Source organism: Falco rusticolus, chromosome 8, assembly GCF_015220075.1.
Source record: "Falco rusticolus isolate bFalRus1 chromosome 8, bFalRus1.pri, whole genome shotgun sequence".
NCBI classification, from domain to species: Eukaryota; Metazoa; Chordata; class Aves; order Falconiformes; family Falconidae; genus Falco; species Falco rusticolus.
This window is the reverse complement of record NC_051194.1, coordinates 51497326-51518447: the sequence shown is the minus strand read 5'-3', so window position 1 is coordinate 51518447 and position 21122 is coordinate 51497326. Positions and strand designations below refer to the sequence as shown.

The following is a 21122-nucleotide window of genomic DNA, read 5'->3' as shown; positions in this document are numbered from 1 at the left end:
TGCAAGTACCTAGTGACTTCTGTAACTTGTGCTGGTTTCAGAAGTGGTGCTATTTGTAAGGATGTATATTGCTTTTCCCTTCTTCCTACCTTAATGCACCGGAAGGGAAATAACATCCTAAATCTCAAGAGGCTATGGTGTGCCCTTCTCCCTTTGTTAGCCTAATTCATGCCTCCCTCAACTCAGTGTAAACACTGATTTAAAGGTCCAGGAGGACTAATTGAATTGTGGAAGGAATAGCATTTCTATAGCACAGTTTCAAGTGATTTCCAGCTCATTTCAGATAATCCCATCTTCTCTTTTCCAGCTGTGATAAAATGCAGAAATAAGGAATGAGAGGGAATTTGGCCTTCTCACCTCAGAAACAGGAGTGTCTTTTCTAGTGGGAACAAAAGTCCCATTACTTTGTCTAGGTTACAGTACCTCTTTGCAGGTGGGGGTATAACACAGCACAAATTTCTCACAGATGAAACACTGGGAGTAAGCAATACCAGTAAAATTCAACTTTATTTATCTGTATTTTTAAAAAAAACACAACAGTTTGATAGATGTGTTTCTGATTATTTTCTTTTTATATAATTTTAACCATATTTGCTGAGCATGAAACAAATGGGAGCAATACTCTACACTGGAGTTCTGTACCCTGGGATAGTACAATGTGATTGGATTTGCAGTGTTTATGTTTCCTTTTATAATGTTGTGCTTTGGCACGTAGCTAATCACTTGCTTCTTGCCAAAAAGAAAACAGCAAACAGAAAAATATTAACAGGGAATAAACTTGGTAATCAGTGTTTAGACTTGAAAAACATGTAGTAAGGATGTTAGCCTGCAGTGAAAACATGTGTGGCTGCAGATATCGCTGTACTTTGGGTAAGTAAGTAATTATCTCATACACTCAACTTGGATGGGCATGATGAAGTTTGACTTGGCTATAAGTAGAGACAGCTGGATCTCTCTCAGCTCTGTCTTCATTTGTAATTGGTAACAGAGTTAAGTTTTCAGATGCAGAGAATAGCTCACATCACAGAGGGAAAGATTGCTTAGGAAGAGCTGGGAGGAAAGCCTAGCTAAACTGCTTTATTTTTCAGGTGTCAAAGCAAGCCAAAGAGTTCCTGGAATATGTTTATGAGGAGCCATTGATTGATATCCAGCAGGAAAACCCCATGTTGTACAAGCATGCTGAACCTCTGGCAACTGTTGTCCGCCTGAGACAGCAGCTAAAATCTCTCCGAGCCTATTTGTTCAGCTGCAGAGCAGCAGTGGCTGAAGATCTGCGTAGAAGGTAAGAACCACAAGGATGTAGTTTCCTTGTCACATTGCTTTTCTCTTTTTTTTTTTTTTGTCACAATCTGCTTCTGAAGGTGTGACCTTATTGTGCTTGTATCTTGTGTCTGACTTCCCTGGGCAGCTGGGTTGTCTGCTTCCAGAGAAAATGGTTTTATAGGGTTTGAATACCTGAAATTGTTCTTGGCAACTATTAGCCCAGGGGTCACACGTTGTGGTAAGCATCTTTTATTCTTCCTCAGTCCTCAGGCTTCCTGGCTGTGCGTGAGTATTTTCAGTCAGGTGTAATAACTTATGCTCCCTGCCATGGCATCACAGTGTGGTAGTCACTGTTGGGACCTTTGAAACACCTCACTGTATGGCAAAGCATGAGAGAGGCCAGAGCCACCCACCTGTCCAGCACTTCTGCCCTCTTCTGTGACATGATCTCACACAAAGGCAGGGGCCAGATGTAGTCCACTGGTATGTGACCCAGCATATGATTTATGACACCAGAGCAATTGTGCTCTTGCTCAGCCACTATCCTTTCCATCCATGACATGGCTGCGCTGAGCATTTTGTTTATTGGAAAATACATGATTACAGCACAGCAGAAGATGTTTCATATAAAACAGTAGTTTTATTAAAAATGAACTTCATTTTAAAAGGGCTGTATCTTAAGTCTATCCAGCTGCTGCTGCATTTTTCTAACAAGCTAAAAATGAATAATCTTGAAACCATCAAACCACAGTTGTGACCTTAAAAAAGCCAAGTTACTTGTGTTGTGGATCTCCTCAAGAGAGGGGGAGATGTCTGTGCCCATGCTGTACTGTGAGGTGAGTGGCTTCAGGCAGACGCAGCTGACCTGATGGTAAATGCATCTGTAAGCATTTGTATACCCAAGTTTGTACGTAAGACAAGACTGCAAATAGGAAAGCCTCTGCTTTGAAATTATGAGCTGCCAAAGGGCAAGAAAGCAAGTGGTAACAGTGCCTGTATTTTGAGCATGGTGGTTTTAGGGATGGGGGACCTGAATTCTCTGGGAGGGAGAGGAGGCTTGCACTAGTGCCTTTATCCCAGGTAAGGAGTGAGACAGTATGCTATTTGGTATATAACCTATGTCACTGCTTTGATGAATTACCTCTTAACAACTAAGAGAAGGATACAGCAGCAGGTTTCTGGAGAGCACTACTGAGTTCTTGTGGCAGGGACATTGTGTGTTACTATGAGTTTGTGTCTTACTATCCAGTTCCTGTTATTTGATAGGGCAGGTTACAGCATTTTAAAAACTGGGATTATTTTTCTTCTGTTCTAGAGGATGGTATTATCTTGCAGAGCTTTTTTGCTGTTCAGCTACAATAACTTTTCCTGCGCCATCCTCTTCAATTGCAATAAAACTAGAAGGGGAATAAGGTTTGTGAAGGCTGCTGTTCAGAATAAATGGCAGAAAAGAAATTATGCTTTCTGATTAATGCTGAAGAAAAGAACACCCTGATTAAGATAGACAGGAGGAGGCACAAGACTGAATGGACTTGGGTAAGAAAGTGAAAGAAGAGAGATCAAAGGAGGCCTAAGTAGAGAAATGAATGGACTAGAGACAAAGGATGAGGGAAAGCCAGGAGAAGGAGGAGATTCAAAGAGAGAAGGGATCTCAGGAAATTAAGAGTTAATGAAGAAAACAGGACAAAAGGGGAGCCCCAAAACCTGCTTCCAAAAAGGACAGATGACGAGTGCTGAGAAAATGGAGAGAAGAGAGAATGGAGAAAATTTAGCACAGAAATGTGTGCCATGGTCTTCTCTTGGGGCAGGGAGGAGAGAGGAAAACCTGCCTGTATCAAAATGAAACACCCAGAATGGCAGAAGGGGAAACTGGGAAGTAGTCCAATGGTCCGTTTTCTTATCCATGAGTTCCTTCATACTGTCTTCAAGTAAAGCTCTCTGTGGTGGAGAGGAGGACCCCAGCCGAAGAAGAGTTTGGTTTTGTACTAGGGGAAGGATCTCCAGTTTGGTAGGACTTGTTAAAAGGGCTGTGAAAGCCACTGAAGGAATGTACAAAACACATCTTAGATTCTAGCTCCTTCTTGGTCTGTGAAGGCTCTGTCAGGGTGGGTTTGGTGCTCAGTTGTGCCCTCATATCTCCTCTAAGAAGTCTGCAGAGATGGAAAGGAGGCAAAGTTCTTTTCCCAGGATTTATTCCTTGCTCAAAACAGTCCCAATGGCTTTGTTTTCTGCATCTGTTATCCCCGGTGCAGACATTCACTGTCAATGTGATTGCTTTATAGATCACAGCTGAAAATTAAACAAAGAAAATACGTGATTTAAATTTCCCTTTGGCTCATCACGTGGGCAAGTTACAAAAAAAGGAGGAGTTAAAACAGTACAGTGAGACAGCATTCCTAAATTTAGTACTGTTTGCTAGTTAGAAATGAAAGACTGGGGGAGAGAATCTGGTTATCAGTCCTGCTCTAAAAACATTCTTTTTTCTGCTTGGTCTTTACCTTAGTATGTGAATGACTATTAATCACAAGAAAGTGAACACTGCATCTTGAAGACCTGTCAGACCCATATAAACAGACTGAAACAAACTGTTAATATTGCTGTCTAGGGAGAACTAAAAACAGTCTGATTAATTGTATTGGCACCTTGCTGCCTTTGGGACACTGATAGAGCCTGCCTTATTAGGGAAAAGCAGATCACTCTGAGATTTCTTTTATTAATGCTATTTGCATTATCATCATCTTTAAATCTATACCTTGCCCTTGAACCCAGATCACAAAATGAAGATGGGAATGAAGTTGGAAACTGTTGGTGTCCTCCGGGAAGACAAAACTGTTTACAGTGCTTGCAAGTCACTTTTTCTGAAGAATTCCAGATGGCTATAAACCAGGTTAGCTCAGGATCCAGTTGGCATAAATGTGGAAATGTTATTTATAATGCTTCGTGTGCATGGATTAGGTACTTGGGAACTTTGAAACTTGGCATCTAGCAGAGAACTCAGGGCTGAACCACATTGTGAACTTTGAAGAAGAAAGTGACTAAGTAGAAAGAGAGGAATTAAAAAGGAAGGAAGAAAGGAAAAGAAGTGGAAGAAATCCTGAAAGTAGCTAGAAAGCTTACAATAAAAGTGGTCTTCATCAGTTATAATGATTTATTCTCACCTATTGCTCCACTGGATTCTAAGTTCTTTTTATATTTGCAAGGAACTCCAACACGGCTGGGAGGAGAAATAAGGCCCTCCACCTGTGCGAATCAGCAGCATTCCTCTGCCATTAGCTGAGACTCCAAGCCTGTTGCTGAGCTCCCTGTTTTACCAGGGACCTTGTTACGCCCAATTTGCTGTGGCTGTCACCTCAGTATTGCAACAGACATAATTTGCCTCAGATGTCTTTACTCAACAAGTTCTTGCTTGTTTTGGTTGCCTTGCTTGTGTGGACAGGATTCAGGCAGAAATATACAAGACCAAAACCTAGAGCCAACTTAACATTAGTGCAAGTGGAGCTGTACAGGTCCCACCAAGACCTGCAGATTAGGGATGATGAATGAATGGCACAGACAAGCAGGATGGAGCCAGTAAAACTGATAGCTGGGAAAGAGTGAGAATCTCCAAGTCCATTAAATAATGAGGTTATTCTGTAAATCTGCAAGTTTTATTCTGGTTTTGCTTTTTTCCTTTTATCTCTAGACGTAAGACAGACTAACAGTGTGTCCATATGCCACAGCCTGTTTTCCTCTGTTCTTGTCATGGTTGAAGGCTTTTCAGGTCAAGGAACTGTCAGAATGATTTTTTGAGCAATCTTCAGGCACCTCCATATCTACTCTAGGGTAGGCTAACCCAAGTCAGCCTTGGAACTCTCTCTGGGCTCTCTTCTCTCTCAGCCAGCTATACACCTAAACTTGGAGTTCAGGTGTTGCTAGCTCAGATATTTTAGACAGATGGCAGTGACACAAGGTAAATGTTCTGCAGCACATTCCCCTATACATTAGTGCTCATTGCAGTGCCCTCACTCTTTAAGTAAATCTTCTGAATGGTGGTGAGAAATTATATGGAAAAACTTCCATCTTGTTACTCATCTCTGTTGTCTGCCAGCTCCAGAACAGCAATACATGAATTTTACCCTAGCAAAACACCAGTGCTGCATACATTACTTAGCATCTTACAGGAAGACCAAATTAGAGCTTGCTGTTGCAGCAGGAGGTTGAACGTACACCTCCAGTGCCACAGATGTATGGTCCTGGCTGAGCCTGGCAGTCTGTCAGCATGATGCAAAACAAGCCTGAGGCTGCACCTGGAACACCGTGTTCAGTTTTGGGCTCCTCACTTCAAGAAAGACATTGAGGTGCTGGACCATGTCCAGGGACAGGCAACAAAGCTGGTGAGGGGTCTGGAGCACAAGTCGTATGAGGAGCAGCTGAGGGAACTGGGGTTGTTCAGCCTGGAGAGGAGGAGGCTCAGGGGGAACCTTACTGCTCTCTACAGCTACCTACAAGGAGGTCGTAGGCAGGTGGGGGTCGGTCTCTTCTCCTAAGTAACAAGTGATAGGGGAAGAGGAAACAGCCTCAAGTTACAGCAGGAAATGTTGAGATTGGATACTAGGAAAATTTTTTTCACTGAAAGGGTGTTCAAGCATTGAAACAGCTGCCCAGGAATCCTTGCAATTGCTTAAAAAACACACAGATGTGTTGCTTAGGGACATGGTTTAGTGATGGACCTGGCAGTGCTGGGTTAATGGTTGGACCTGATGTGTCTTTTCCAACCTGAATGATTCTAAGCCCAAATTCAGTTAACGCCGAACAACAGAGTCCTGTCATTGCCTACAGTGTGGGGCCTTAGGCATACCACTTCTGACACAGGAGCAGATGACTTTCAAAATATTTGTGTGGCAATTGGGGAGCCTGTCTAAACACATCACAGGAATCCTGATTGATCTTATGCAATCACTATACCACCAAATACCTCACGTATGTGAAGCTGGGACTATGTCATCTTTCAGACCAAGGACAAGAGAAGGTCATTAAGTCACGCTCAGACTGTCAAAGGAGACTGTTTCCTCCATTTTCTTAGCAATGCGTAGGCCATTTGGAAAGTGGAAAATCCTAAAGTGGGAGAACAAAGACATATCTCGTGAAAGCAGTAGACTGCAAAAAGAAAGTTTAAGCAGGAAAGGAACAGAAGGGTGTGGATTCATAGCACCCAGGGCTCTGAGTTAATGGCAAGACCAAGAGAAGAAGATTTGTTGCACAGGTGATTGGAAAGACTGTGAGAGAGAAACTCATTCAAAGAGGGTATCTGGCTATCCCGAGAGGATCCGGTGTTAAGACCAAACAACAACCTAAAGTGATGAAAGGTGAGAAAATAAATGCAGAGATGGCACGAGCCATTTGTTGTTTTATATAGATGCTGCATGTGTGTAGTCATTGCGGTAGCTGAAATAAAGCATGCCTGTTGATGGGGCTCTTAGAAACAGACCACCTCTTTGCACCAGCTCTTGTGTCTTTTTGAAGAAGTAGCTGTGTATGCAGGGTCCTTGCAAGTTAGCATCTTAAAAAGCGTTTGGCTAAGGCTCTAGGGGATGGAGTTAAGGTGGACTTTGAGCTTTCATTCCAACTAGGGATAACAAACCGAGCTGGAGCAGCAAGACCTGTGCCAGAGCAGCCAGGGTGGAGGCAGTGCTGCTGTCTGTTCAAGCCAAGGGATGGTTAAAAGCACAAGCCAGTGTTCTACCATGGTAAACATCCAGCTGAGGAGCATGCCAGGGTATATACAATACATTTTCCAGAGGACGGGTGGGTCTTTCAGTTCATGTTAGCATTTTCTGGTCTAGGAGCACACTTGCATCTTCTTGTCAAATAGATCAGTAATACTGGACATCTTTCAAAATGGTGGTTTCCATTCACTTTTTGAGACTAGATTGCTTTAAAAAAACATAATGATTTAAAAAGAGGTTCCCATTAGATCTAGACACGATGTTAAATCTGACTTGTGCCATTTTTATCACTGTGTTTTTATATCAGAACTTCCAGCAGCAAACTGCAAGGGTTCAGAAGTGCCTGACAAAAAGAGAGCATTTTCTTACTCTTCACTTCAAGTTATAAGCTGTTTTGATTTCAAAATGAAACTGTGTGCCTCTAATTCTCTGCATCCTGCTTTTAGTAACAGCGGTACTTGATTCCTGAGTTTGATATGTAGTAATTCTTGTCTTTCACAATGTTACCGTAACCTTGCTCAAGTAACCACAGAGGAGAGTTAATGTGTACTGCATTTTAGCTGAAAGTTTATGTCCTCGTTCAGGATTGCTGGTGGATGATAAGAGTAACTGTTTTAACATAGGGGTGCTCATGGGGAATTTCATAACAACATGAAACAGTAACTTACCTGGACACGCTTGCTAATAATTCTAGCACTTAATGCGGACTGAGAATATGTGGGAATGTCTGCTCCTAGAACATAACCAGAAGAGTGTTTGTACCTCACGAATGTGAAATGGTTTACAAAAGCTTTTTTAGCCAAACCCATAGAATTAGAAAAAAATCACTAATGTGGTATAATACCACATGAATTAAATAAGTAGCGTTTTGGTTTAATTCGTTAATTTATTACTACTTTTTTGACTTCCAAGTTGTTGGGTTTCCCAAGGCTCAACTTACTCGAGTAACTTACTTCTGCTGGAAAGTTGGGGTTCTCCTCGCCCAACATACTTCTGTTAATTTCCAAGGAAATACAAAATCAAAAGCTTGACTAAAACTATAAGAATGAGCAACACTGGAAAAAATCCTACCTTTCCCCCTCGCCTCTGGTGCTGTTATCTACCTTAAATTAACAGATTCCGTGTCAAATGAATTGCAAGAGAAAACTTAGGAAGAGATGTTATGTACCCTGCTACATATATTTGGGGTAGCTGGCAGTTTGCTGATCCCCCTCCATACTTTTAAAATCAAGTAGTAACTCAGAAAGATGTGAGCTCCTGTCAGTGGGATCAGAGATCCTCTTGCCCTGTGTCTAGGGGGCGGAAAAACTGTGGGAGCAGCAGTAAGCAGCATGCGCTTGCCTTCCAGCTGCTTTAGTTTGCAGCGTGGTGCAGTAGTGTAAAAGTAAATTGGTGGTGGTGTAAGTCACGGTGCCAGGGTATGAACTGTGCCGGTGCCTGGGTACCTGTGGTGCTGTGCCAGCTGTGGGTGTAGCAGCTTCCTCAGAGGGGTGGAGAGGACGTGTGAGTGTGGCTGCGTGTTAGACTGGTGCATCTGCGTCTCCCGTGAGTCAGAGCTCAGTCATACAATTCTCAGCCTGGTCAAACAAGACACTCCTGGCTGGCACATGAAATCGCGGTGCCAGCTTCCCCCCCCCGCTCCCCTCCCGTCCTAGGTTTCAACAGGCGTTTTGGTACAAAAGAGACTTGGTTGTGCCCACCTGCCAGCTAACTTGGTTTCTTTTGATTGCGCTGTAAAAAGAAGAGTTCGCTCTGCTTATCACGTTTGTACTTTGGTTATAGTGTCAGGCTTGGGCAGATTAATTGGTTGTAGCTTTAGCAGAGCTGTCAGGGTATTTAACCCATTGGAGAAAAATTACCTGAGCTGATGATGAACAGGCTTTAAATGCAGAGCAATTACTTAGTGCTAACAAAGCACCATGACTACGCACTTTGTCCACATGCAAAAAGCAAAGTCTTATCGGTGGTTCTGTTTGCAGGAGGACACTAAAAGATAACCTTTGTTTGTGCAAATACTTACTTGATAAGATCACCCGAAAGGGGATGAAATTTCTGGTTCTGTCTTGCCTGAAGGTTATGCTTCAAAGTATCAAACAAAAAGAAATAATAATCACAAACCAAGAATGCTCAGTTCTCTCTTTTAGGTGGACTGAAAGTCTCTGATGGTGAGTTTCTTCCCTGCTTGCACTGATTGCTTTATTTCTAGCACATAACAATAAAGCAATTTAGAGACCTTTAACCAACAGGACTTTGGATTTCATTGTTCACAGGAACTGGCAAAGCTGGAGGGCTGGTTAGCATTGAACTTGGTTTGTTCATTGCAGGCTTAACCCTGACTGGTAGCCAGGGTTTATAGCACAGAAGCCCTGTGACTCACAACTGTTCTGTTTTGCATCGATGTTGAAACTGGTTTGGGAGTTTCCAAACTGTGAAAGCTTAGGAGGTGCTTTTAGTGGACATGCACTCGATACCATTCGCCTCTCAAGGGTCACAGGTCACATTCTGAGGCAGCAGAGGTTTGCGTTTTTCCTGTGATGAGTCTTAACATCTTGTGTTTGACCTCTGTCTAGCTTGCTCCAGGTTTTTTCTGTGTTAAGATCTGACTGAAAGGACACTGTTTATTGAATGGTTTTAATAGAACAACTTTAAATAAAAAATCCAATTTGTTGTAACGCATCAATTGAAATATTTACAAAACTGACGTCTTTCATTTTGCTTTCAAATAACTTATTAGAGATTTCCCATTTGGTGTTTGTAAAGGACCTTTATATCAAGGGAAAAATAAAATGCAAGCAGATGTTTTGGTCTTTTTGGATTAAGGCCTTCTATTAACCCAAGCACGCTCAAAGATCCATCTCGTGCAGAAAGTAAATATGTGTTTTCTAGTGAAATGTTTCTAAGTGTAGTTGTCTTAACCTGTTCTGTGGTCTGTGTCAGATTTGTAGGTATGACTGTGATTTTAGGTTGATTTGGTTGCCACGTAGTACTTCTTTGTCTGGACACTAACGCAACGGCATGGTGTTTGTGTGAGCCCATCTCGCCTGCTGAACTCTACTGACTTTGGCTTCCTTTGACCAATTTCAGTTGCAGTTGACAGAGGGCTGGAGATGGCAAAGCCATTACCTTTCTACTAATTATGCGAGAGGAAGTGTCTGGGCTGAGAAGTAAGAGGTGCTAAATTCGTCCTGTGTGCCCCCTACTGAAAAATACTTTATATAAAGCCACCACCTTATTAGGTTCAAAGAACCTGTGCAGACAAGCAAGCTATTGGAAACCAGCTGTCATTCATTTTCTTGCTTGGTCTGTGTGGATTTCCTGCCCCAACTGATTTGCTTGCATTTTATCATGAGATTTTTAGAAAATGTGTTTGAATTTGACGTTCTGGTGCTGCTTATATTTTTGTTCCTCATCCAGTGACAACACTGGCAATAATGTATTTGAGAGGTGGCTTCACAAGTTACATTCAGGTAGCTGTTAAGTTTCATTTTTCCTTTCCAAATGGGACTAATAGAAGTTTTCTGGAGGTGATCTTAATTGCAGACATGCAGCACAGCAAGATGTGATTTTGAAACAGCTGCTCAGCTCACCACAGGTGTGGTGAAGGTGCATCATTTATATTTTAAGTGATCAGGGACTGAGCTGCCTACTTGAAGGTGATTTCAGTGATCTCCTACTCATGGACCTGTGTGCTCTCCACCTTTGGTGATGTGGGCAGGTGGCAAAGGGAGTGTTTTGCATCTCCACACGTATTGGGAGTCATACAGGAACTGGTCCGGTTGCTTAATAAGGAATTTGTAAATGCTGTTGAATGTGGGAGCTCTGTCTGCTCAGCTTTTTTCTCTTGCCCATCACAACCAAATTGTGGTTTTTTGAGTCAGTAGGAGGACTGCAAATCTGAAGCTGGACCATCCTTACTTACTGAGGGTTTTTTAATGTGTAGAGTTTCTATAGCAATAGAAATAAGCACTCCTGTCACTTGAGTGCCTGGTATGTGCATGTATATATGTGTCTTGCATAAGACTGGGAGGGCAGTGCCTGCTTCTGTTCCTGGAAATAGATTTGGAAGGAAGGGAGGAGTAGTGTTGGGTGCTGGCTCTGCAGGGCTGCTGCTGCAAGCTAACATACCTCAGGGAGGGGGGCAGGTACAGGGAAAGAATAACTGTCGCCAGGACTTGTGCTGGCTGACACCACCTGATAAAGGAGGTCCCTCGATCATGAGTTTGCTTTTCATCTGCACACTTTTTATTAGGGGTTAGAACTTGCAGGAAATAAAATGCAATCCTTGAAGGCAGGGGAACATGATGTTAGTCATCGATATTAGTCATTGACAGTTTCTGCCTTATGGGTTATTCAGGTTATTTCCTGAAAAAGGAAATCTTTGATTAGCTAGTTATTTTCCTTAGCACTGCTGTAAGGGCATCAGCAAATAATACAGTTCCTAGCAAAGCTACCACACTGCTTAGTGCCTGCCTGTGTGATCGGGAGGAGTAATGGGGAAATTTTAATGGAAGAAATTGTATCAGAACTGAAAAATACTAATGGCTTCAAAATGCTGTTCAGAGTTGACTCCTTAGCAATCATTTTTAATAAATCGTGTATGTGCAAATGAGGAATCCCAATGTCATATATTGTCTAATACCTGGAATTTGATTGTTTTCTAGTGGTCTTTAACATTGTGCCAAATGTATTACAAAGGTGTGATACAGCAGAGCCACTGAAACATGGTCACTTCTAATAGGAGCAGTGGTGTAGCCTACATAACTCAAAGCGGAAAATGCAGTATCCCAGTGAGACTGCAGCTGAGAATTAGGTGGGTAGAGCATACATGCTTGTTGAGTCAGAAGGAGCAAGGACACAGTCCTGCTCCAGAAGAGTGCCGTCAGATGGCAGTGCCCAGTTGTCAGTGCCTTGCTTGCAGGACTCTTCCCCTCCCACACCAGTAAAACTTAGATTTTTTTTTTTCCAAACATACAAAAGGAGTATGAGACTTTGTACCACTCACCTTAATTGCAGTGAAAAGGCCAAGTCCCTGGAACACAGCTTTGAAAGCATCAGTTTAAGGTAGTTGTTTAAGACAACTGATGGACTAAAATGAAGAGGGGTACTTCCGTTATTTCTTAGATTCAGTGTTCTGTTAAAGGTTGCAGTTGGTGCTGTTATCCCTGCTGACCTGTGTTTTAGCTAATTACGTTGTCGTAGTTTCTAAAAATCTCTTTGAGTTGCTGTGTACTTTTTCATGAGTCTCATATCATGACCATGTAAGTTCACATCGTCCTTTCAGTACCTTTTGGTTTTCTGAACATGTCCAGTGGTCTTTCTGTTCACTGCCGTTCAGTTCCACCATTATAAACCAGTCTTTGCCAGAGCTTTGTTCAAGCATTTAGTAATGTCAAGAATTTGATTTCTGTATTGCGTTAAAATTACATGATTGTAATGTAGGAACTGAGTTCACAATTTCTTCTCTAAGCAACAGGTAGTGTAAAATAGTTGCACCTCTTCAGATATTTGGTTGTGTTTTTTGCAGGAGTGATGCGATTCTCCACTCATCATGATGCCTTTGTGTGGTGTGACATTTGTTCTGTGTAGATAGAAAATAAAGCTGGTCAGCTAGTTGTTTCTCTGTGTGTGCACACAAAGATAGACATTTTAATTAGATGCACTTTTCGTCTTCCTGACATCTTTATGGCAGATTCGTAGGTTTTCATAAACTTTTCTTGCTAATATCTGCTTACTTTACAAGGTTCATTTTTCTCTAATGTTACTTTAACCTAGGTTTTCATTTTACTTCAAGTCACTTTAATTAGGACATCTCTTCTCTGTTCAGGGTTCTGTAATTTAGCTTTACTGAACAGGTCTGTCAGTGGATAATCAATGGTCTTGCCTGAAACCTTGGTTTATGTAAGGAAAATATACCTTTCTCAAATAAGTCATTATAAAATCTATACCAATCTATATATTTCTGTATGCAAAAGGGAACTGATGTCAGTCAGCTTTGCTGGAAGAAAAGTATCTGGAAAAAATGTATCTGCATGACATTTTCCCCAATATAGTTATTTCAGTTACAAAACCATAAATCACATCTGAAATTAACTCTTATAGCTTTCTAGCAGACCAGGAATCTTGTACTAAAAAACCTAAGAAATACTTCTGATGCGTAGTTTGAGTTACTTGGTTTTGTTACCGGATTAATTGTTTGAAGAAACACCTTCTGTCCTCAGGATGAGCTTTCAATAGCTTTAAATGTCATGGTACATGCTTACCTGATAGTTAGAGAATGACACTGGCACAGCATTCGTTCTTATTATGGAACTGTGTGCCCGTGAGGAACGCTGTAAAAGTAGCTGGTTCTTACAGGGTGACATAATTCCAGTTTCTGACAAGCTCTGTCTCTAGCGTCATTATTCTGCAGTCTTGGTGGGGAGAGGAAATCTTTTGAGTTTCCCCATCAAAAAGGCGTGACACACACTTTTTTCTCTTTTCCAGGATCTTTCCCAGAGAGTATCTTCTCCAGCAAATCCATCTTTATTCCCTTGCAGACCTTCAGCAGGTAAGTTTCTTTAACTTACACATCAAGCTTGTTCTCGTCTTCAGTGCTAACTGTACAGTCCCCCTTTTAGCTAGTAGTAGCATAAATAGCTTTACTTCCAAGCCATCTCTGTGATTTATAGTTTAATGTAAAAAGAGGTTAAATGGGGCATTAGTTAGGGTTGAGAGAGAGAAAGCCAAGAGCATCGGTGTTGAAATGGAGCTGGAAAGAGGCTGCAGAAGAAAAACGTAGTCTGCAGAGAGAACTTTGCTGTGAGGAGTTTTTCATCTGATCAATGAAGGCTCATCTAAGGCTCAGCGTACAAGTGACAAGTAGTATTTATTTCTTTGCTTGAAGGAATAGTTATTCAGGAATTTATGAGTTTGTACAGTCCTTAGGGCAACACACTTATTTACAAAATCTGCTAGGCAGTACCATAAGAGGGGGGGAAAAAAATACAAATAAAACAACAGAAAAAACTCAGCAAGCCTGCCGTACAGAGTTAAGCCATGCAATGTTACTATGGCAGATGTGACCACAGAAGAGGTAATATACCAGCAAAACATGTCCTTGCATTCATACTGATTGAACTAAACAAGCACCTTGCAGTACATCTGCCCGAACAGCAGAATTTTATTACGTACCAGATTGAACAAGAAGAAATTGGCAAAAAGAGCTGAAAAGAGAGGACAGGGAATATAAGGTGAATGTGCTGCACCACTCGGATGCACAATGGAGGGAGCAGTGAGTAAGATGTGCTAGCTGACCTGGGCATGTCTGTGTTTGCACTCTGATGCCATTGTCAGTGATGTGTAAAACACGTTATTTTAAGTTTATTCCACTGATGTTTCCCTTGTTTGGTGGTGCCTTTTCTGCAGGATAATGGGTCGCATAGTCAGTTATGGGTGTTTACACATTTAAGTTGAGGTAGTTCAGGTTCAGATGTCCCTCAGAGCTGGAGACTACAGAACTGCAGGAAACACGGAAGTCACAGGGTAGAAATGATTCCATATATAAAATAGAAAGGCCAGTCATCTGAGGTCTAAACCTGTTTGCACATCTTTTCAGCATGTTCTGCTATCTCATCTTTAATAATCAAGCCATTAAAAAAGCAAGCTACTTAACTCCAGAGCTGCAGTCTCCCTGGTGGGCCTGTCTATTAGCCCCAGTGCTTTGTAAGCTGCTTAATCAGTTCCTAACATTGGTAGTAGATATTTTAGAAGCAATCAGCAGCTTATCAAGCACCCTGTGGGAGGGAGGGAGGGTAGAAGTCACAATTCATCCATTGATTTAGCAGTTTGCTTTCGCACGTTTCTTTGTGTTTGTGTTTGCAAGACACCTTTTCTTCCCTTGAGAGCCTCAGCCCCAAACTTATCATATTGAGAGGCTATATAGTTTCATTACTATTTCTGCTGGGGTGGGTTAAATTGCATTTACCTTTTAATCTAGTTATATCCTTGTTGTCAGCCTGGAGAGGCTTTTCCACATTTCAGAGGTTCCAAGTTTGAACTCGGATTGCCTGTTTCTGTCGAAACGGAGCCGAAGTGGAAAGGGCTTCATTGAGAAAAAGAACCCAACCACCAGAGAAACGCTAATACCCTTACAGCTCCCGCCTCCCCTGTGGTTTGCCCCTTACCACTGCTTTCTCCCGATTGCTCATCATTTTCTACCAACCTGCAGTTTGGGTGGTTTTTAATCCTAAAAGTTTCCCCTCCTTTTGATTCCTCTGCAGCCTATTTCCTCATATCCATGGGCTGCTGTATCCTGCTGTCCACTGTATCCTGCTGTCATGTAGATTGCATGTGTTTGGGGAATTAACTAAAAGGTTTATTAAAGATTAATGGAAAGATAAGGCATGGTGAGTGAATTAGAAAAGCAGAGAGGGGTAATCTGCAGATATAAGCAACCTTTACCCTGGTTAGTCCCAGCTCAATTCTGATTTGTTTCCTAGCCAAGTTCTCTTTAAAGGTCATTTCCTACCAAGCAGGTGAGTTTCAAAAATGTGGTATGAAAGTCTGTTCTTGGGTGCAAAAAGGCTGAAATGCCTGTTTGCTGGTAGATGAAGAAGCATATAATACTATTGTAAAATGAAACCCAATTTGAATCTATTTCTAAGCTTCATAGAGCTCCATGCCTAGACCTTATGGATGTGGCAGAGTACATACTTGAGCTATCTGATGGTCTGGGGATGGATCAGTTTGGATAGGGCTCTAATGGGAAGACCTTAACTGTAAAGTTAAAAGCAGAGCGGAAGAATTTGAAAAAAATGGCCTTAATCTTGGAAACTCACCACATCATGGTGAGGTGGTGGTTTTGCTAGTTCTTCACAGATGCTTGTAGTACAGATGTGAGTAGGTCTGACCTTTAACCAAAGAGGCAGCAAGTGATCATCTTTACTTGTATGTGCATGCTTGTTTAAAATAAACACAAACGCACACACGTACCCCAGCAAGGTTTCACTGCAGACCAGGGACCCAGGGACTACAGTAAAGTTTACAGCAGGTCTGTCGATGGGCATTCCTGTTGGGTACGTATTCACAGAATCCTCTTGTTGCAGTTGTTGGAGGTGTTTAGCAGATAAGATAACTAATCAGGTGCATTCAGATTTAGGAAACAGAAACCCAAAGTGTGACAGCTTGCCTGTTCTCCCCTATTGTCTTCAATGGCTTTCCTTTTCGACCCTCCCTGGTGTCATCTACTCAGGCAGTAACCTGCCCTGTGTCACCCGTAGCACCATGCGTCTCTGTTAGCCATTTTATCCAGGGCTATTCCAATCAATTAAAGCTTTAAAGAGGAAGACCTCCGGTTGTTAGGAAGCCAGTATTCACTCCTGAAATTGCTGGTTTTAGCAGACGTAGTACACTGGAAAAATGGATTACTTTTATTTATGTGCAGTATGGTCCCTGATGATGCAGTCACAGTCCGGGGCAGCTTCACCCTAAACCTACTGGACTTATGAACTCTGCTCCCTGCAGGCATTACTAATGGACGTATCACTGGTTTTATGGACAAGTGGACACAGTTCATGCAAGTTGGAGTTAAAACCGGTCCATTCATTTTGTGTGACTATGGGGCTGCTTTTGTTGAGACTAACAGTTTTTACACTGTTAAACATTGATTTGGACAGAAACAGACTCAGACAAGACTCTTGCATTTCTTAGGAAAAGTAATTCTTGTTGTTTACATTAGAATCCATATTAATGGGAGCTTTTAAAGTAAAAGACTTGAGGAAGCTATTGTGATGAGTTCAGAATTCAGATGCTTAATCCACACAGAGTTAACTAATGTCTTGCCTGTTTTTTGTGTTAAATAGGAAGATACACAATTGTACGTAGATTATTGTAGTGATGGACTTTACGGTGGAAACACTGTTAATCATCTCAATTATTTCATCCTGGTTATACTACCCCTAAAAGATATGTTAAAATAGAAAGGATCCACGTAACAGCAGAGATGACTGGATGTCAGGGATGTAAATTGTGAGTGAGGTGCGAGATTTAAAAAGATGATGATTTGAAGACTTGTTTACACGGGAACACTTGGGGTAAAAAAACTGAAGTGACAAGATATGGGAATCTAAAATGATGAGTTGAATTACATTGAATCACTGTGTAAATACTGTTATTCAAAATATAAGCAGCTTTCATTTGGTTTATCTCCATTTACTTTGGAAGCAAAGTGAGCTAAATTGTATTAAGGCCATTTTCATTCTGAATGTGTATGTCCAACAGGGATTTAATGTAGTATAATTTATCTATTTTTACATTGTAGATAAACTAATCCATTAAAATGTAATTAAAACATCCATTTACTTCAGATCAACTTTCCTGACTATCTACCTGTAGATGAACCTACAAACAATGCGAAGAACAGTGGAGAGAAAGGATGAACAGGAGAGACCTATTCTCACAATAATATAGCGTAGGTCATACAGTGACTATGATGTGCATAAAAATCCTTAACTGAAATGCTGCTTTGCAGAGCACACAGTGAGCATGAGGAACTTAATGCCGTAGTAATATTGCTGAGGCCAGAAGTTTATCATCTTTGAGAGGATTAAATATCCATAATGAGAATGTCCACAGTTACACTATGGTAGATAAAGAGATTTTAAGGTTACAGAATAGACATATTGTTTATGGAGCGGATTAGGAAGATGTCTTCCCTATTGACAGATCAATGATTTCATCTTCCTCTGACATATACGGTACTGATCACAGTGTCTGATAGCATTTCGCACTAGATGAACAGCTGGATCTAACAGAAGCATTCCCAATAGGAAACTCCTAATGTTTCTGTTCAGGAGAAACTTTACATGTTTTGTGCATGTAAAGTCCCCTAACAAAAATGTGGGGAATAAAAATGAACTTTCATGAAACAGAAGTTGTACTTAATTTGAGCCTAGTATATTGTTAAAGCAGGATTAGGAAGCCTTAGGAGAACAAAGAAATTGATAGGTGTCGCTCACTTTTCCAGGCTTTTAACCCATTTCGTACTATCATAATACCTCATTTTCTTTGGATTTTCCCTTTATTTTCCTAGAGTGAGGTGGAGGAGATTGGAGGTGCTCTTTCTAGGTTTTTGTATGTCCAGAATTTTAGGTTGATTTAGACAAGTTGTTTAATAAGTCCCAAACATAGCAAAGACAACAAGGACATGTGGACTTTTTTTTGCTCTTTACTTGCTGGTGTTTTCAGAAGTAAAACTTCTTTTCTGATCACTCAGTCCTCGTACAATTACTGAGAAATGCTTAGCTTAGATGTATAATGTACAGCCTAATGACTTCCAAGCCCATCAGTGGTGGTGTCCTTGTCCAGCAGCTCCTTTTTGTTGACACGTAAAAAGGATGGGATGTGGCATCCAACCCACGTGCCTGTGCTGGTGAAAGATGGTTGTGTGCATGTGGCTATATTGAGTGACAAAACTGGGGTTTGGCTTACATGCTTTGCACTTGCTCTAGTTCTAGAAGTGTTACTGGGGTAGATGCGTGACAAACACCCCCCACCCCACTCCCTGCTCTTAATGGATATAGCCACAGCTGTAAAAGCATTAGCCCAAACTCAGTGATACCAATGAGGAGGTCGATTGCTCTCGTTTGCTTCATTCAGTGATTCAATATAAACTGTATCAGCTTAAACTTTTATTTACCAAAGGGGTTTACCCTTGTAGCTGTACCAGCAGATCCTTTAAGTTTAGGCAAGCCCTTTTTTGGCTTGAGGTGCAGGAGGTAGCAAATGAGAAGGAGAATGTGCTTTTTGGCAGGCCTGGCTGTGCTGAGATGGCTGAAGATTTGTCTGTCGCAGTTCTCTGTGGGAGTTCACCATGCTCAACAAGGGCAGCAAAATGCCAGGCACAGCTGTGCCGTAGCTGCCACGCTTCAGAGTTCAGTACCATAGTGAAAACATTGATTTATTCCCCAGCCTCACAAGCAAGAGTTGACACGGTATGTGTGACAGAGATGCAAGTCCTCCAGTGCGTCACTACCAGTATTCAGCTGACCATGGGTTGGAAGATGTTGCTCAGACTAGAGCTGGTTTAAAACAGTGGTGGGTTTTAACTGCCATGTCATGCCAGGGGCAGCCGCTGCTCCTAAGTATTGGGGAGGAGGTAGACAGAAACAGATGGTTGTGTGGGGAGGTGAGAGATCTACACATCGTTAATTTGCATGGTGGTCCAGTTCTTATCCTCAGGCACATGAGATCTGGACTCTTTCCCGCTCTGCTGCAGGCTTTCTCTGACACGGGACAAATAATTTTTAATGGGATTAAGGTAAAATGGGTCCTACTTTACTATGCATATGTTTAAAGTAGTCATCCTAAGCACAATTGAGTTCAAAAGGGGGAAGCCCAGCACTTTGGAGGGCTAGTCTGTCTGACCTATTTTAAATATGTTGTGTAATTACAGTACACTAAGATTTTGAGGCATTTAGATAATTCTGTGCTTGAACTGTGTAAACATGCATCTTGGACCCTAATGACATGATGCTAATAGCCATCTTTATGCCCTTCTTTTACAACCTGTGCCTGCTTGACTGTGGTAACTGTATTAGCAGAAGAGTAGTCCTAGAATGGGAGAAGCACAGTATATGCATTTCCTTAAATATTAAAAGTTCTGATAGCAAAAGATCAATTAAGCAGCTGGTATACTTTCCTGTGGCTATGGCTCCTTTATCACTCATTTCTGTCACTCCCTGGAGTTTGCTAGCACTGAGCTGTCTGTCAGCAGAACAGGAAACTTCAGGTTAGCTGATATTTCAGGTGTGTGTATAACTCCCTGAAGTGCTGACAGCTCTGCTTACAATTAGTGGTAATGGCAACGATCTTACTGGTGTTTCCTTTTTACCACAGCTTCACTGGGGAAGGGAGTTGCTGTCATTCAGAATGGCTCATGGTCAGGCAGAGAGCGTGGCAGAGCTGGCCAGGCTCGTGGGTGAAGACCTGGCCAGGAGCATTTTGGCAAGTGGCAGCCAGGAAGACAAGTTCATCTGAGTTAGGTGTGTTAAAGTCTTGGAGACAAAGTGTGGTGATACAGCAAGATTGTTAATAGATATTTTTAAGAGCAGAACTGGTTTTTTGCACTGCTTGAAACCAGAGTTTTCAACAGGGCTTATTAAATACGTGTGGTGCTTTTCCATCTGAATGTATAATCGAGGCTGCTTGGGGTTAAGTGTGGCTTTTTAGAACGAAACTGTTTAAAACAACGCATCAGTGGTGCCAGAGGCTTGCAGGAGCTTCTAAGATGAGAGGTCCAGAGATATTTTTAATTTTTTCAGCCCCTGAAAGAGGCAGTAGCAATAGAAGCTACCCCTTCTCTAGTCCTTTGTGCTAACCAGGTTTCTTCTGTTCTTTTTTGGCTGTGCGGAATGGAGGTCAGGCTTAGCAGTGTGGAAGATAGGGCTCTAACCTCGTACTTCACGTAAAATGTCTATTCAGGAGAGGCAGCTGGGCATATCTCAAGGAATAACATCCCAAGAAACCATATTTACCGAGAAACCAAAATACTGTCTCAGGGGTACCTGCTTGGATGAGAGAAGAACATTTCTTTTTTAGAGACTTTTTTAAAATACACTTTGTACTCGCAGAGTAACCCTAGCCATTTTCTTGGTATGTTGCTGTCTTGTTCTAAAATCCTTCAGAGGACTCCGCCTTAAAATGCCCTGATCCAGTCCTGTGCAAGACAGGAAATTTTCAAATTTTGTGATATCACCGTGAAATAACAACTTACGCAGTGGGCGTGTAGAGTCAGTTATCTCTGCATGCAATTGCCTGCTTAATCTTAAAAAAAAAAGACGCACATATATTAGCTCATATACTCTCTGCCTGAATGCATATTGTGTATTTGCTTGTGTGTATAGAGTCCCGTATGTTTTTAAGCTACGGCAAGCGCTTTCTGTTCTCTACCAGCCAAATTCCTGGTATTTTTTCAAGCTTGTTTGATTAAAACAGCCTTTAACCTTTGCTTGAATACCTGTTTCTTAAAACAACCTATAACTCATCCCTGCAACAGGATTAGGAGAACTTGGGGTGTGACAAAATTGACATGCAGCTGCCTTGGAAACCTTGGGGGAAAGAGAAAGGCGGTAAGGTGATTGAAACACAGTGAGTGTGAAGGCAGAAGTTGTAGGGCTG

The 21122-nt window shown here is 41.7% G+C and overlaps 1 protein-coding gene across 4 annotated transcripts in view; it reads left to right on the top strand.

Annotated features, from left to right (window-relative positions):
- PLEKHM3 (pleckstrin homology domain containing M3) overlaps positions 1-21122 on the top strand; it is a 122505-nt gene that overhangs the window by 48402 nt on the left and 52981 nt on the right. For all 4 annotated transcript variants that reach the window (XR_005105757.1, XM_037397547.1, XM_037397546.1 and 1 more), the window contains 2 exons: positions 1089-1282; positions 13452-13515. Coding sequence is in view for 3 of the 4 variants with exons in the window: in XM_037397547.1 (XP_037253444.1) it covers positions 1089-1282; positions 13452-13515 (258 nt within the window). In the remaining variant the exon portion in view is untranslated. The remainder of the gene's footprint in view (positions 1-1088; positions 1283-13451; positions 13516-21122) is intronic.